This window comes from Sinocyclocheilus anshuiensis, unplaced genomic scaffold, assembly GCF_001515605.1.
Source record: "Sinocyclocheilus anshuiensis isolate Anshui unplaced genomic scaffold, SAMN03320099.WGS_v1.1 scaffold117, whole genome shotgun sequence".
NCBI classification, from domain to species: domain Eukaryota; kingdom Metazoa; phylum Chordata; class Actinopteri; order Cypriniformes; family Cyprinidae; genus Sinocyclocheilus; species Sinocyclocheilus anshuiensis.
Window position 1 is genome coordinate 4,047,393 of NW_015536624.1, and position 18,841 is coordinate 4,066,233.

At 36.0% G+C, this 18,841-nt stretch overlaps 1 protein-coding gene across 1 annotated transcript in view; it reads left to right on the forward strand.

Annotated features, from left to right (window-relative positions):
* brinp1 (bone morphogenetic protein/retinoic acid inducible neural-specific 1) overlaps positions 1-18,841 on the forward strand; it is a 171,448-nt gene that overhangs the window by 96,014 nt on the left and 56,593 nt on the right. Inside the window, exon 4 of the mRNA XM_016507822.1 lies at positions 5,644-5,813. Within this exon, the coding sequence (XP_016363308.1) occupies positions 5,644-5,813 (170 nt within the window). The remainder of the gene's footprint in view (positions 1-5,643; positions 5,814-18,841) is intronic.

Below are 18,841 nucleotides of genomic sequence, written 5' to 3' on the forward strand. Positions count from 1 at the left end.
CTGAGAGAGGAGCTGTAAAAATATATTGAGATGGTTTTTGGTACTTATACCGCAAATATATATATTCTTAAGGACATCAAAACCTAAAATGAAACTCCAGAAAGGTGTAAAATATGTGAACTTGAATATTAGTTTATTAATATTATTTTAATAAGTTATTTATTACTATTGTATTTTTACCCCTCTATTTGCCTGGTCTTATAATATCGTATAGCTTCTATTAAGGTTTTCATAAAAAACAACAACAACAACAACAGCATGTTGTGTTAATTAGGTATTTTTATTTTATTTAACGACATGTGAGATTGTAGGAAAAATGAGAGTGATCTAACAACCGTTATTAGCAGAATACATTAATACATGTCAATTGACACTGAACATAAATACTTGAAGTAAAACAAAAATAGAAACAGAAAATAGTGTAATGAAGACCAAGTTCCAGTGAAATACTGTATTTTCACAATCCTCTATGATGCTTGTAAGTCAATCATTATCTGTATTTTGGTGTGATTGAGTGGCAGTTTCTCTCTGCAGATGACGAGGTTGTGACATTATCTGAAATGCACAATTGAGTTTAGAGTTACAATGTGTCTCCTTCCATTTGTTTATGTAAAAACAATTGTTTATGAAGGCCAAAAGTAGTATGTGTACGCACTTCACAATTTTATATTTATGCATAAACCCAAGTAATAATAAAATAAAATAAAAAATCTAACAATATGGACCATAAATTCAATATCTTTGTTACGTACCAACTTGTGGAAAATGGGCATCCGATGACCCTTTAAGCGATAAGCACCTTTAACCTTTAAGCGATGCAACTTTTCCAAGTTGCGATGCTTTAAAAGTTCTGAACCCTTCAAGGCAGGCCACTGCAAATCTTTGAATCTTGGGCAAAAATCATTTGCTGTAGAGGCTGTCTGCAAGGAGCAAAACGGGAAGTTTGGCAAAAACTTCAGCAAAGTGCTTGCTGTACTGCACGCTGCTCAGGCATAAACCCAAGTAATAAAAAAAAAGAAAATAAATCTAACAATATGGACCATAAATTCATATCTTTGTTACTTACTTAGTAACAATGAGATGAACAAACAATGAACAGAGATGGGGAAAGAAGTATCCTTAACTGAACAGAGCTGGTCACACTCACATGTTCTCGTAAACAAAAAAGAGAAAAAGACATGACTGGTAGGAAACCAGAAATAAAAAATAATAGACATTTTTAGAACTAAATAATTTACCTGTTGAGAGTGTGTTGACAGTCTGTGTAGTTGGATGGCTGAAGTCCAAAAAAATCAGTAATTCAGGGGGAGGGGGGATTTACATTAAAATAACAATAACAGCAGCAACAACATATTGTGTGAATCAGGTACTTTTTTATTGATGTGAAATTGTAGCAAAAATGTCAGTGCTGTTAACAACAGTTGACAGTTGACATTTAACATAAATACATAAAGAAGTAAAACACAAAATAAAAACAAAAAATATGTGATGAAGACTAAATTCCAGTGAAATATCTTCACAGTCCTCAATGATGCCTGTAAGTCCATCATTTTGGTGTGACTGAGTGGCAGTTTCTCTCTGCAGGGGATGAGGTTGTGGGATGTGATGCATCTGAAATACACAATTGAGTTTAGTGTTACAGTGTGTCCATTTGTTTATGCAAAAACAATAATGTCTATGAAGGCCAAAAGCAAAACTGGACAGAATGTGAGCCCTTCACAATGTTAAAAGAAAATCAAAAAAAGTGATATAAAGTCATGGGATAGCTTTAATATTGTTTTGTGACTAGGTATGTTTATGCATAAACCCAAGTAATAATTACATTACATTACATTTACATTTAATCATTTAGGAGACACTTTTATCCAAAGCGACTTACAAATGAGGGTAATAGAAGCAATCAACACAACAAAAGATCAACAATATATAAGTGTTGTGACAAGTCCCGGTAAGTCTAACGCAGTACACTTAATAAAGAACCCTAAACTCTTACACAAAGAACCATTTCAGCATAAAAGGGTTCTTCAGAATGCTATGGTTCTAAATAGAACCGTTACTACATATAAAGAACCTTTAAAGAACCATTTTTTTTAGAGTTATCACACACACTGTGTTCTGGTTTATAGCACACAGTTTGCCAGTTGTAATATGTAGGTCATCCAGCTATTTCATGCATACAGTTTTGCATACTATGCACAGCATACACACGCTATACTGTATAATAGTATGCTATTTCATAGCTGTGTGTGTTGCCTGGGTTCTTTAGATTAATAAAACGTTGACAGACTAAGACAAAATGGTTCTTTCAGAACTGTTCACTGAAAGGTTCTTTGAGGAACCAAATATGGTTGTTCTATGGTCCGTCACTTTTGCGAGTGTTGACGAGTGTTGACCTGCTGACATTGAGGCCGACCAAACCATTTGTGCTTTAGAGGGGAGTCTGTTACGCATATACACTATGCTTATTTGTAAACAATTGTATGTTTTATATCATTATTTTTCTGGTTTAAATGTTTGCCATGTTAAATATGTATATATATGAGTAGTATATATTTTTTTTACAGATGTGAATATATTTAACATACTTACCATACTTAGCTGTCAATGATAGCGTCCAAAACACTGTGACTTTGTCTCTCAGTAGACTGGATGAAGGAGTGAGCTCCAGTAGTGCCATGAACGAATCAACAACCACCTTTTTATACTGTAAATTATAGTGTGGATATGTGAGTAGGCCTATATATTTTTGTTTTGTTTTGATGGTTTTTACTTTATTTTCTTCTTTTGTATTTGTAAATGTATTGCATTTCATGGTTGTTTCATGCTACTTCACTGTAAATTAACAGTGAAAATGTTCTTCACACTAAGAAAATAAGGTTCTCTCAAGAATTGATGACTGAGGCTGCTTCTGTGGCATTGCTGCAAAACCCCCATTTTGAGTGTAGTGTTTGAGTGTGAGTGTAGTGTTTTATATTAGTAATGTTATCTAGCAGTTATGAATGCTGTCTGAGAAGGGCGCACACTAGAGTTTGGAGCAAAGCTCCAGTAGAGCTTTGGAGTGGTTAATTCTAAAGATAGAATGAGAGAAAGAGCTGATGCATAGAGAGTGAAAGAGAGAGAGAGAGAGAGAGTGTTTTGCTCCCTGTGTATGTCTGTGTCAACACATAGCTGGTGTTTTTTTGCCAGCTGGATTTTACGGCTACTGTCTGAACAGATATTCCTCTGGTATCCCAGTGAATGAGTTATTTAGGAAAAGGTCAGTGGCGCTTTGCAAAAATCAATCATAGCTGCTTTTCCCACTCGACTCTAGTGGAGAAGAAATCTTTGCCATCGAGTGGTGTGGCTGAAGAGAGAGACTCGGGTCATGTCAGTTTGACACTGTAAGCTAAATTTTCTCGGTGACAGTGTGTGAAGTGAGTCACCAATGCACACCGAGTCTCCATCATGTCAGTGTGTTTGGCACTTCTTACACACTAGGAAGTCCACGCTGAAGAAACATGTTGATAAAATGACATGTTGGCTGCATGAACCACAGCACTCAAAATGATGCCTGTATGAATGCTGGCAAGCTCAATGGGACGACTTTATACAGCATGACAACAGGTCTTGAAATGTGCTGTTGCTGTGGCATCTCAGCATCGTTTTCCTGTAAAGCAATAGTGGAAATAATTTAGTCATCCTCATGTCATTCAGACCCGAATGACGACCAGGACAATACATTGCCCATTGTCCAAAATGCACCATAACAGTATACTGTAAACATTTTGTTTTTCTTTTTCTTTCAAACTTTTAAATAAAACAACTATTTTGGAGTATGTTTCACAAGAAAATACAGTAACACTTTGCTTTAAAGCCTTTATGTATAATGCATTATAATTATGCCTTATAATGCACCTTATAATGCATTGTACAATCTCATTCATAATTGTAACCACAGTTAAAACATTATAACACTTATCAATTCATTGTTACACTATGCATTTCAAATTTGGTTTACATATTATAAATAATTTAATAACCCTATACAATGCATTATACATAAAGGCTTTAAGTAAAGTGTTACCGAAAATACTATTTAAGTTGTTCTACTTAGAAATACACTGGGCCCTATCATACACCCGGCGCAATGCAATGCCAGGCGTGGCGCAAGTGTTTTTTGCTAGTTTCAGCCCGGTGCAGTTATCATTTTCATGTACAGTGCCACATTTTTTAAATAGCAAATGCACTTGCGCCCATCTTTTTGTGCATGGGCGTGCTGGTCTGAGGTGTGTTCAGGTGCATTGTTGGCGCATTGCTATTTTGAGGCAAATGAAATCAATTGCGCCATTGTCCAACTAAAACCTGGTCTAAAGTCAATGGCAAAGTATTTTTTTTTATTCAATGGGCACGTTCGTGTTATGCACCGCAGGTGCAAAACGTGCATAAACTCTGCTTATTACACACACAGGGACGTGCAGCAGCACACAAACATGCCAAATATTAAAAATGAAAGGGTTGCAATGTAAAATATTATTATTGTGTATGCTTTAATCTCGTGCACGAGCAGATCCGTTTCCTCTCTGGAGATGCTTTCAGTCTTTGCTCTTCCAAATTTTGCCATGTAAATAGCGAATCCGCCATGGTGAGGGAATGGGAGATGAGCCACTGATTGGTTTATTGCACGTTTTGCCCAAAACACACCCATGGTTTATTAAGAGAATAGGTACAACCCTTTTGGACCATGCGCCTAGCGTGCCGACCATTTTTTCTGTCGTTAAACTAGCAAAAGTGGATTCGGCCTAAGTGCACCTGCGCCATGCGCTTCAGACCATGTGCTTATATCGGTGAAATAGGGCCCTTACAGGGCCAAAGAGGGCTTGAATTTTGTATTACAATGTTTCCGGAAATTGTATGTTTGAATATGCAAATGAGGTATTGTCTAAATATGCATACATTTGCATACATTTCCAGAAAACAAATCTGAATACTGGAAAAAAACTGGTTTTGTTTTGTTGACAAAGCAGAGTTTAAGGTTTTTACAGCGGATTTTTTGATTATTTTCGTCACTCACTTTATCCTCACAAAAAAACATTAACAGACAGGGGATAGATAGATAGATAGAAACGTTTTGAAAAGAATGAAAAGAGCTGATGAAGTGGACAAAAAACTCGCAGCTTAAAAAATGCTATGAAATTAAAATCTACAGACACAAATGGATAAAGTGCAATAATTAAAATTAAGCAAATTATGTATGAACAAACCCCTGAGTAAAACCCTTCAGAATATAGATAGGAATAAAACTGTAAAGTTTGGTTTATATAAGTGTTTCTGAAATGGAGAGAAAAAAACTCTTTAAAAATATAGATTGTAAATGAAATCTATAGATGCACATATATAAAGTGATATAAAATAAACATATATGTGTTTTCTGTAAGGTTTGCCGTCAGTGATGATGCACTCAATAAGACACGAGTGTCTTTGATGTAATATTTGAGTTGAATGAGAAGAAAGGGAGTCACAGAATGACACGAGAGCGAGTAAATTATGACAGCATCATTCTTTAAAGTGAATGGGTGCTTGAGAGTGTGATATTTTAACTCTTGGCATCTGAAAGACAGGAAGTGAAGTCTTGCGTTAACTAACCATATTTCTCTGTGCCATTAGGTGAGGAAGCTCTCACCATGTACATGGCCAAGAATAAGCTGGACCGGAAGATGGTCAACGCCACCCAAGGAGTCGAGGCACTGCACCAGCTTGCCTCCTCATACTTCATCGACCGCGATGGCACCATGCGCAAACTCCATGAAATACAGATATCCAGCAACTCAATCAAGGTAAGCAAAAAAGAGAGACGGAGAGGAATAAAGTCAGAAAGAAAGAAACATCCTCCATTATCCGTCCACCGTCCATCTGTCCGTGGAGCTTTTTCTTGTTGGAGTTGACAGGCCGCTGAAGAGCTCCTGGCAGACAGGGCTCGAGGTAGCAGGAAGTCAAGCATGACAAAATTAAACGGAATTGACAATAGCTGCTGAGTCAGGATGACAGCAAGCAGCAGACACAGCACTTGTGCTGCACTTAAATATAGACACGGGCCTAAGAACGACTGACCTGACAAACTAGTGCAAATCTCCATGTGCATTTAAGCTCACAAATGTTTCATCAGCGTGCTTTGTCTATGTTTGTGTGTCTCTATTAAAGTGGTATCCCTTGTGAAAAAAAAAAATGTGTTTAATTGTACTGAATGTGCACTTGTAGTGTACTTAAATATCCTTTCAAAAAAGTGCACTTTAAAATAATGTAAACTTGCATTTTAAGTCATTTAGTTCAATATGTTGTCGTGCTTTAAAGAAGTACACTTATTTTGATGTGTTGACATCAAAACATACTAAAGCACATGGAAAGTACTTAATTATAATTTTAACTATAGTGTGTTATTTGATATTACATTTAAAGTTAATATATTTTAAATGTACTAAATTGGAACTTCGTTATTACAAATGTGCAATTTGAAATATGTTTAAATTCATGACCTACAAATTTCAATAGAACAGAATAGAAGCTTATTTTAGTTTATCATATTTCAAAGATAATAGAACTATGAAAATACATATAAAGATGTACTTAAGTAAAAGAAAACACTCTAAGGTTCAGCTAATTGCATTTAATATACACTTAAACATGGTGCATTTTCATTTAGTACAGTTTCAAATTCAGTTTGCACTTACAGTTTTTTACGATCGCTATGACATTTTTTTCAATACTTCTGACAATTTTCCTAAACTCTTAACGCACCAACACACCTACAACACACAATTGACAAAACAGTTAATTTCATGCTCAAAATCACACATTGCAAACTAAACTTCAGCACTAATTTTAAAATTACAATAATACCCTAACACAATACACTACATCTACCAAAACACTGCAAACGTTACTCAAAATCTAATTATTATTCCAAAACACTAACACATGTTCTCTTCCAACAGGAACATTTAGTCAATCATAGCACAATATCATAAAAACACTAACATCAAATGGAATTACATAAACTGCATTATTTTAGGTGTCAGGTCTGACATTATACAATAGGCAGTATATTGCATTGACCATGGGGGGTGGGTTGAGACAGATTTGCTGCAGTAAAGGCTTTATTTGCAACGTAAATGTAATCTAATCTGCCTGGTCTTCTGCGTTTGGCCACATGTTCTCATCCACATCACACCTGATATCTTCTCTGGCAAGGCATCTTGGGAAGAATCTTTTGGTATGCCTTATCCTTCCTGGTATTGTTCAGCTGTGATGTCTTGGCATGCAGCATCCATTGCATCCTGGAGGGACATTTGAAAGGACATCTGGAGGGACGATGGTCAAAAACCTTCCATCTCCAGGCTCAGTAAAACTCCTCAATGGGGTTGAGGAAAGGGGAGTAAGGGGCAAGGAAAAGAGACATCATTCTCAAATGGTTGTCAAACGATGGTCAAAAGACAGAATTGCTGCAGTAAAGGCTTTACTTGCAACGTAAATGTAATCTAATCTGCCTGGTCTTCTGCATTTGGCCACATGTTCTCATCCACATCACACCTGATATCTTCTCTGGCAAGGCATCTTGGGAAGAATCTTTTGGTATGCCTTATCCTTCCTGGTATTGTTCAGCTGTGATGCCTTGGCATTCAGCATCCATTGCACCCTGGAGGGACATTCGGAGGGACACCTGGAGGACACCTGGAGGGACGATGGTCAAAAACCTTCCATCTCCAGGCTCAGTAAAACTCCTCAATGGGGTTGAGGAAAGGGGAGTAAGGGGCAAGGAAAAGAGACATCATTCTCAAATGGTTGTCAAACCAGGCTCTGACTGCACTGGGAATGGTGGCATGCCACATTGTTCCATGTGATCACATATATTGGCAAGTGGTCTCCCACCTGACCCCTTTCTCTGGCACCAGTCTTTGGTGCAGATCTTCTAAAATTTTCTAAAATCTGTGTGTGTTTGTGAGTCACACTGCAGACAGGAAACAATTCCTGTATTCAGGAAGAGACAGAGGCTGACACACACACACACACACACACACACACACACACACACACACACCGAGAGAGACATGTGCTAACAATATCAATTGAGTTCGGATGGCAGTACAGCTCTGGAAGCTCACACACATACAGACAGAATGAAAGTGTTGATATGACAGCATGTCTTCCCTGTGAATCCTGCAGACTGGTGCTCAGTGTGTTATTGGCAGACATAAATATGTCTTAGTATGTGGAACTGAGTGTCTGTACTACACTACACTACATGCTAATTAGTGTGTGAAACAAACACGTGTTACATCTTTAAAAAAATGTGTAAATGAATGTCATTTTAGTTTATCATACGTGACAATAGAAGTAATTATGAAATTACATACAGTATAAAGAAGGGTTGTTATGCAGTTATAGTTCACTAAAACTAAAACTGAAAAAAAAAATATGTTACTTGAAATAAAATAAATGTTAACTACTAGAGTTTCTCAATGGTGCTGTTTTATATTTAAATATATTTATATTTTTTACAACACTTACATATTATACACACTTGAAATTACATTATGTGCAAAGAAAATTAAGCTTGTTTTAGGACCTTTTTGCATTGAAACAATCCTAAATAAATAAATAAATATGTGATTTACTTTAGGAATCATTTTCATCTTTGACAACATCCCCCAAAGGCAGGTTTCGTTCACTTCTGAGGACACTTTGTGCCCAAAATACTGCTAAATAAACTCACACTCTCTCCGGCTTTTCAAACACAAACACACACATTATGACAGCATGGCGTCAGGCTTCACTCTCTGGAGGCATGAAATGCATGACGTCTGTCAGCTAGCCTCTCTCTTACCCCGTCCTGCCGGGAGGGGACATGCCCTAGACACTTCAGTATGCATTTGGGGGCTTGCAGCAGACAAATGAACAGTGAGGAGTAGAAAATGGCCTCCCAGCACCGACTTTGCTATATTTATCAGTGTCTTCTGTAGTCTGAGCACTGTTGAAGAGATCTACAACACTTAAATCACAGAGAAGACACTCTGTCACTGTGTGTTTCAGATGGGCCGTGATATTTTAACTCTCTCTGTGGAGTCAAATCACCTCAGTGGATGAATGTTCTTTGAAAGCAGTAGTCCATGGAAAAATGCACATTATGTCATTAACTTACCCGCATAAAGTTTCAAACCCATATGCCTTTCATCTTTGGAATACAAAATTAGACATTTTGAAGAATGTCCGTGCTGCTCTTTTCCATATAATGAAAGCAGACTGTGACCAGCCACTTTCTGTAGCTTGACAGCCACTGCCTGCTTTCACTGTATGGAAAAAGCAGCTTGTATGGCAAGCTGAATTAGCTTAAAATGCTCCCAGCATTATTCTCGTAATTGCAATTTTACTAGTGACAATTATCTATTAGAGAGCATTCCAATTTATTTCTTACAAGCATTAATCACAATTTATTTCTCACAGTTTTTTCCCCCTATTCCATTAAAATAAAGGTAACACTTTAGAATAGGGAACACCTATTAACTATGACTTTTCCCTCAATAAATTCCTAATTTGCTGCTTATTAATAGTTAGAAAGGTAGTTGTTAAGTTTAGATAGTGGGTAGGATTAGGGATGTAGAATAAGGTCATGTAGAATAAGGCATTAATATGTGCTTAATTACTACTAATAAATGGCTAATATTCTAGCAATATGCATGCTAATAAACAACTAGTTAAGAAATAAATAAATACAAAATAAATACAATTAGAGAACTTTATAATTATTAAAAAAAGTTTTTACTTTTAATAATTACAATTAGAGAGCATTTCTTGCAATAATTATAATTGGGGAGCTTTCTAATTGAGCTCTTACTTGTAATAATTTTGATTTAGAGCACATTCTAATTCATTTCTTACGTGTTATAATTACAATTAGAGAGCTTTCTAATTTAATTCTTACTTGAAATAACTACAATTGGAGAGCTTTATAATTCAATTTGTGTAATAATTATAATCAGAGAGCTTTCTAATTCAATTCTTACTATTATCAATTACAATTAAAGAGCTTTCTAATTAAATTATTATTTGTAATAATTATAAAAAGAGAGTTTTCTTATTCAATTCTTGTAATAATTACAGAGCTTTCTAATTCTTCTCTAACTACTAATAATTACAATTGGAGAGCTTTCTAATTAAATTCTTGTAATAACTACAATTGGATAGATTTCTAATTCAGTTCTTGCAATAATTACAATTCAATTTATTTTGTGTGTCTTTTCTAGTTCAATTCTTACTAGTAGCAATGTAATTACAGAAAATCATAGCATAGCGTCAGTTCTGGCAGGTCAGGTTAGTCAAGCTCGCATCAGCTGACTCTCAGCTGATCCACGTCTACCTATAGGGATGCGACACCTATCACAACACTCATATATAAGGTCCTTGAGTACTATCACCAGCTTCACGTTGCTCAATAGCTAATTACACACCTCCATCCCCGACTCCTCCTCTTGTCAGTCAGGATTCATCCTTCTGATTCTCCTTGAATCAGACTAATTTCAAAATGATACATTAAATTTTTGAACCTAATTATATCTGCAATATATTTATGTATACATTTATGTTCTGTTCTGTTACACTGGGGGGTTATTGCTGCTCTCCCTGCTCTTATCCATGCTAGACTGCATGGATGTGCAGGGAGTTCTTGCCCAGTACAGAACCATACACTGTAAAAAATGATTTGTTGACACAACTTGACATAGTCAAGTCATCTTGTTGCATTGACTTGGTTAAGTTTAGCAAGCATTAGGTGTTAAGTTCACTCAACTTACAGTATATGTAGTTGTTGAAATAACTTGCAGTAAATTGAGCCAATGTACTGTATAAATTAATGAGCATTTAAAATTTTTAGTTAAGTCAACTGAAAAACATATTGGTTGAACTTAATTTTTCCATGTTATCACAACCATGAATTAAGTCTAATTGACATAAAATAGTAAGTTCTGGATATAATTTTTAAGAAATCAACAACAGCAAAATTGACACTCTCAGCATTGATTTTTTAAACAGATACATTGCATCCAAAAACACAGACACAAATAATTAACTTGCAAAGATATAAAAACATTACACAAGAAAAATCTTCACATATACACAGCTCACACAAACATGTGCAAACTTCTCTATGCACAGACCTATCTTAGTGTCAACACAGTACAAATAACTCTCCTTGTCATTATCAGATGTTTTCATTGCAGGAACAAATGCACATGAAGAATTCACAATAAGCTGTGTTAAAAAACTTCACTGTTCAAAAACTGTCTTCAATTCCCAATCATAGAAACATGACAAGGAAAGAGGAAGCAGTACAAGGTAACAACAAAAGTCAGTTTGAACAAATATTCAAGAATACCAATGTTCCACTTAAAACAATGAGATATAAAACAACAATGCTCTTACACTTTAAACCAGTCCATCGTTTGAACAGTAGCAAGAAGGAAAAAAAAAATGTTTAGTTTGTTTTCTGTCTTATCGCAGCCACTTGCTCTTCAAAGACTGAACTCTTGCGGTGCAAGAGTCTGACCCGACTCCAATAAACAGGTACTGTATCACTTCAAATGTGAATTTTAATTCCTTTGGGTAGTCGAGGTTTAATGCGTACACCAGGCCCATCAGGTTCAGAAAAGCATTAGGTACATCACTCAGGTGATGCATTACCACTTCTTCCTCAATCACCAGGGCAACTTCATTGTAGAACGCTGGGAGAGGTCCACAACCACTATAATTCCAATCACCACACCCCTGATCACATCCTCTTCACGGTCACTGGGCTTTATAGAATGTAAACAAAACAAGGTACTATTACTTAAAAGCAATTACACAAATACAGTCCCCAGACTGCAAATTAAGAGATCTAATGTTACATTTTCCATTGTTTTGCCTTACATGTTTCAGCTTACCTCGCATATCTTCATGCATTTTGAAGGAGTCTCTCGCATGTACCACGGCATGCCCAGCAATGCTGCTGTCCTCATCCTTTGGTTTAAAGTACAAGCTTTATTTGTTCAATCCTTTGTTTTTCTTTATTCGTTTATCCTTTCTCCCCCTCCCTCTGTCTTTGATGCTTTTTAGAAAAAAAATAAAAACACAAAAACATTGATTTCAAATTTGCACATTTACACTTGTATACTTTTGTTGTAAATAAATCACCAGTGATGTGATGCAACAACAGTTGTTTGTTACCTTTTTGTTCAGCACCAAAATAAGATTTAGTAAATGGATAAAACACACTCATGCCGCTTAAATTAGGGGTGTCTAATCCTGCTCCTGGAGGGCCAATAATGTATTGCAGAGTTTAACTCCAACCTGGTTCAACACACCTGCCTGGAAGTTTGTAGTGATCCCGAACACCTTGATTAGCTGGTTTAGGTGTGTTTAACTGGGCTTGAAGCTAAACTCTGCAGGATCCCCAGGAGCAGGATTGGGCACCCCTGCCTTAAATTCATTGGGTTGTAACAATAATTTAAAGGATTTAAAAGGATAGGTTAACAAAGATGATCATTTTACATTTACAACATTATACAACAACAAAATCAAACCTCATTAGTTCTTGTGTCATGACATTTGATAGAAAGACTCGCAAGAACCAGTGAGGTTTGATATTTATGTAGAACCTAATACAATCAAACATTTTTGTAAACCAAGACTGACATTTTTATGCTTTCATCATACAAAGAGATTGTATGATTTCAGAAGACTTGGAATATGACATACAAATATTATAGGTTACTTTTTAGACACTTACTCTGAAAACACTGACTATGGTCACAAGTTAAATGCTTCTTCAGAGATAGTTCACTCCTAAATGTGCATACACAATCTTTATAGATGCATGGGAGTGGACAGTGACTTGCCTGATGGCAGTGTTTCAGCTTGTAGTGTGTGATTAGGGCACGCTGGTTGGGCGAGGAAAATCTACAAATCTTGCAACACCACCTCATCGATACGGAGTTGTGCTTCCACTCTGCTTGTACTGTACTGATCCTGCAAATAAAAAACAAAAAGTCAAACTCCAGCCAAGTTAACATACACATGTTACATACAGAAATATTCACTGAACATTTTAAAACTAACGATAACGAGATCAGATTTAGAAAACGCTAAAAAAGTCACTTATATGTACACTGTTTATCTATTTATCAACATTAACTCGATCCACAATTTTAGTAGTGATGGGAAGTCCGGTTCTTTTCCGCGAACCGGTTCTTTCGAACAGTTCGCTTCAATGAACCGGTTCACCAGTTCTTTTACGTCTTCACCTAATGACGTCATTTCTATCGTCCCAGCGAATGAACATACGTTCAAACACATTCAAATAAAGTAATTTGTAATCATAACTTAACTTAAATAATAATAATCATCACCATCATCGTTGTCTTGGAAACGTTTCTTACATTAGCGTTTTGCAAAAGCACCCATATAAGGCTCTGATGTGCAAACAGATGTTTTACAAGTCTTATAGCTATAAATTGAACTAGTCTTCATTAGTTTTTTACAGAACGAGGATTCAGCTCATAAAGCTTAAACTATAACGTGCATACAATAGTAAATAGCAAATTTCATTTACGTTTTTACTGAACAGTTGTTGCATGTTCATCATGTTTAAAATGCTGTTTGATATAACTAATAGCATTTGCAATTTCCAGTAACTTTTGGCATACGTTTTATTTTTTTATTAACTTACATTTCGCCAAATTCACAGTGTAACGTTACTGGAGATCCGAGAACCGCGGCTGTAACAGTTCGGTAGAACACTCATGCTCAGTATCAGCCGTTTGTATTCATCAGTTCTCTCAGCACAGCATGTCTCAATTCGGTGAACGTTTGGAGTTAATGGCGTAACATATACTCCAAAATACTGGTTTATTTCAAGTCTGAGGGACTGTCAGGAACGTCTGAAAGTGAATAAACACGAATTTGCCTGACAGTGCGTGTGGCTCCCGATTAGTTCGCAAAATGTGATTGCCTGAAATCAGAACGCAGACGGTGAGCGCCAACGAAACAAGCCTAAATTAACATTATAGAAAGCACAAATCAGGGTATACTTACCCATTACATTATCTGCAGTCCATAAAGTCCATCTGTAATCGTTCAAACGCGGGCTCCTTCATCTTTTCTTGCATGATCAGCAAATTTTCGTGGAGAAAATGGCGGATGGCGCATCTCAAGTTCGTTAAAATAGTACGTCATCATGATGTAGAGTTTCTGGGACATGCGCATCACACAGAAAATTGATAGAACTTATGTTTTGTTGTTATATGAACATGCTATTTAAAGTTTTCCATTTCCCTTCAAGTTGAGGTTGTTATAACTCATCCTATTGTGTAGTGAGACACTTAAAGTTGACAGGACATGATTTTACTTGTCCACCTGACTAAAACTACCGCCAATCCAAACTGTATGCTAATTGTCAGTCATCTTTGATGACAGTGGTCCTGACAGAAGTAAAGTTGGGAGCATTTTAAGCTAAACTGGTTTGCCATAAGCATTCTCCTAACATTCTCCTAAACATCTGCTTGTGTGCTCCACAGAAAAGAACGTTGTATGTGTTTGAAATGAGGGTAAATAAGTGATGGCAGAATGCTTGAGTGAACTATTGCTTTAGACTTCAGTCTGCATGTGACATTATTGCTGTTTTTAGAGTGTTTCATTTGTAAAACTATACACAAAACCAATAATAAAATGGGAACCTTACAGCTGATCTTAAGGTCAGTCCAGTTTTCTTTTTATATATTTCCTATTAGAGCTGGAAAACAATACTGCCTGAATTCATTTGAAGTAGGTTTGTTGTCTTGATCTGGAGGGCTTTTACTGATAGAAAACAAACTCATTAAAGAAACATAACAGCACTGAAATGCAGCGAACACAAAGAAATCATATAGCAAGCAACACACGGAGCTCATTAGATGCAATGACCCGAAGAGATCACAGGCAGAGTACTTAAATCTCAGCTTCTTGTATTTACAGATTTTTTTTTTTTTTATGCATGTGCATTTTTGTATGTTTTATGTGATATACACATAAAATGAGAAATGAAGTCAATCAGATTGAGTCCTGTTTTTGCAATCAGCTTCATATCCCACAGAGAAGCAGATTCATCCTGACAAATGTTTCTAATTTTTCCCTGTTGGGAACTGTTTAAGAATGAAATTAAGATCTCGCCTAAGAGCTTTAATAAAAGGTGCACTTTTATGATTGGGTGTTTGGATTGACAAAGCCTAGATTGATGCTGTGAGAGAGAGAGCTGTGTGATATTTGCCCCTCAAGGTCATGCCTTCCTCTCTCAAATGCTTTCAGCTGATTTAGTTTTAAACTCCATATGCAAATTTATGATGATGCAGCGAGCGTTTCAGAGGACATCTATTTAAAAATCTATTGGTTAGCCAGGATCCAGTTTTAGTTGCTATTCAGCAGTGCGTTCCCAAAACAGGTGCCATTAAAATGGAGGCCTTTTTAAAATTATTATTATTTTTTTTTTTTACCATCACAAAGAGTATCAGCTGTGTGATAATGCAGAAGAGCTGTATGACATCACTCATATGTGTGTGGTACAACATCGCTCTGACACGCTGCTGTAACAGAGCAGTGAAAACAATGCCTAAGCTGGTAATATAGTTGCATCATTTAAAGTTACGGCTGAACTTTAAAGAATTCCGATTAGACCTAAAGTAACAGAGCGATATTCATACATTTGTGCAAGGCAGTGGAGTAACACGACTGTCGCTGTAAGTCACATGACAATGATAACATGACTTATTCTACATATTATATGCATATATTTATAATGGTCACAAAGTTCATTCCTTTTCTTACTCAGACCGTATGCGATTTTGGACACAACATGTGACTCCAAAAGTACCTCGAACATTAGAGAAGAAAACAGTAGGCCTATCTATTATTGTTAGGTGCTATTTACAAGAAAATAAAAATGTATCGCAGTTTCCACAAAAATATTCAACAGCACAACTGTTTTCAAAATTAATAATAATTCAAAATGTTTCTTGAGCAGCAAATCAGCATATTAGAATGATTTCAGAAGGATCATGTGAAACTGAATACTGAAAATTCGGCTTATAAATTACATTTGAACATATATTCACATAGAAAACTGTTATTTTATTATGTCATACTATTTCACGATATTACTCTATTTTTTACTGCATTTTCAGTTAAAAATATGCAGCCTTGGTGAGCAGAAAATACTTATTTCAAAAACCAACCCCAAACCTTCGAACAAAAGTGTAAATCATTTAAATACAATGCTAAACAAACACAACTTTATTTGTTTTATTTAAAGGCACTGCACTCTAAACGTAGTGGAATATGTCAGATAATATGAGTTATTTCAGCAGTAAGTCATGGATAAATACTCTGCATGTGAACAGCATCACATCCTGAGAATGACTCCAGTAAAGCCCAGTGTGCTCTGTGCTATTTTTTCCAGTCCTTGTCAGACTGTATGATATGACAGCTGTGAGATCTCAGCTATAGCTAAGGCATACTGTGAGACATCAGCTTTCTTTTACATCAGACACTGTGATATACATATTTGGATTTTATTCACAATTGACATTGATAACTGGCTGCTTTACAACATCAGTCGTGTCACATTCGAACGTTGCACTAATGTTAGAGAAGAAAATAAATTTGGAGAAGCTGGAGGCTGTCATTGACTGCTTATTTTTCAGAGTGAATAGACAAGTATTTTTAACTAAAATCTAACATATATCTCTAGTTTGCCCTCTGTGTTAACCAAAAAATAAAAACATTGAATACAATGAAGACATCACTGGCCTCTCGGGTAGCTGAGGTTCACATCACTATGAGAAGCTCAAAATAGAACTTCATTATAGGGCTGACAGGTGACAGATGTAATAAGAAACAGGCACAGTTGTCGTCCCATGATGCCCTGCTTCATCACAGATTTCTCTGGATACAGTTTGTTCTTTAATGCTACAAGAGCTTCTAATCTCCCCATAAGACAAAACAGTCCCAGCTTTGATAGGAACACAGGGCTGTCGCTGTCTTCCCGACGATCTTCACATGAATACATGATAAAAGCAGAAACGACATCAACACAAACACATCCGGACAGACGGCCCTTTCCTAAATGCAGAACATGTGCGGCAGGTGGAATCAAAGCTTGCAGATTTACAGTCTTTTAAGTCAAATGTTTACATGCGTGTTATTGTGTTTATCTGTGTGAGCTTGAATGAGCATCAAGTCATGCGGCTTTTCAGCGTTTGTGCATAATCCCACAAATCTCCGTCTTCATTAGACAAGGACTTTGGTTCTGTTTTATACTCTGGCAATCTATGTCTTAATCCGCTGATTATTTGTGTGTGTGTGTGTGTGTGTGTGTGTGAGAGAGAGAGAGTCCTGAAGCTTTTAGACTCCAGAGATTGTTCCCTTTCCATGCCAAGTGACGTGTTACGGAGCTTCATAAAGGGATTTTTAAGAAATAGTTTTCTGAAATATGAAATACCAGTCATTTAGTCTGAATTATTAGTCATTTTCTTCCACAAAGCACTAAATCAGATATTTATCTAAATGTTCATGCTGCTCTGTTACATTCAGCTGAGGTCATACAATAACTTGTGAGGAACAGATCCATATTTAATTCAGTACTTGCTGAAAATCTTTATTGTAGCTCTCAAAGCCTTGTGGAAAAGAAATACACTATAGCATACTTCTGCAAACCGTATGTAATGTTTGCAGACACTTAATTGCATATTGATTGCAATAAAATAAAATTGTATTATAGAAGTTTGAATGTACATTGAATGCAAATAGCTGAACATCAGAGTGTTTTTGACCCACTTAAGTAGGACTGAAGTACATCTTTATATCTAATTTCATAACTAAAGGTTTACTTTAAAGTATAATTTTTAATGAGTATTTTTATAATCTTTTGTCCTGCTAAAGAAGTACACTTATTTTGATGCATTGACCAACATACTAAATCACATGTAAAGTACTTTATTATAATTTTAACTCTAGTGTGTTATTTAGTATCGCATTACTATATTGTTGCCATATTACAAATATATTTAAATATATGACATAGAAAGTTCAATATAAATGACATTAAAGAATATATTAGCTTACCCTAAATGTTTGTCAGTACATTCAGCAGTAACACTTTAACCATATTTCAAAGACAACAAAGTAATCTGACATTAGTACAACATGCACTTTTTAAATGTTGAAAAACATAAGTGCCACTCTTTAAGTGCACTTAAGATAGTTTATATTTCATTAATATTATATTATCTGCAAGTACAGTTTTTTATATACTTTAAGGATTCAAAATGCATTACAAGTACATGATCAATAAAATGAAGAGCACCTCTTTTTCATAAGGGATTTATTTTTTTATTTTTTTATTTGTTTAATCTGTTCAAGAAGCACATTTGTATTTGTACAACATTCAGAATTATATGGCTGTTGTGTTCCAAGGAAAAGAGATGATCATATGATTGACACAAGGATAATTAAATGACAGAGTTTCATTTTTACCTCAATTATTCTTAAAATAGAGTGATTTCTCGTTCTCAGTTCTCTGGTGTTTTCCTAACAGGGACAGGCAAACAGCTCGTAGGTTTCAGGTGTGTTATTGTGATGTGCTCTGACATGTCGCCTGCGTTCACCTGCCCACAGGCACTAAAGGTCAGACGCGTGCTGCAGTTCTGCTACCGTGTCATTGCAATTAAAGTGACCCTGAGAGTGTGCAGAAGTAACACTATCCGCAGAACGTCTCGGTTACGTATGTAACCCTCGTTCCCTGAAGGAG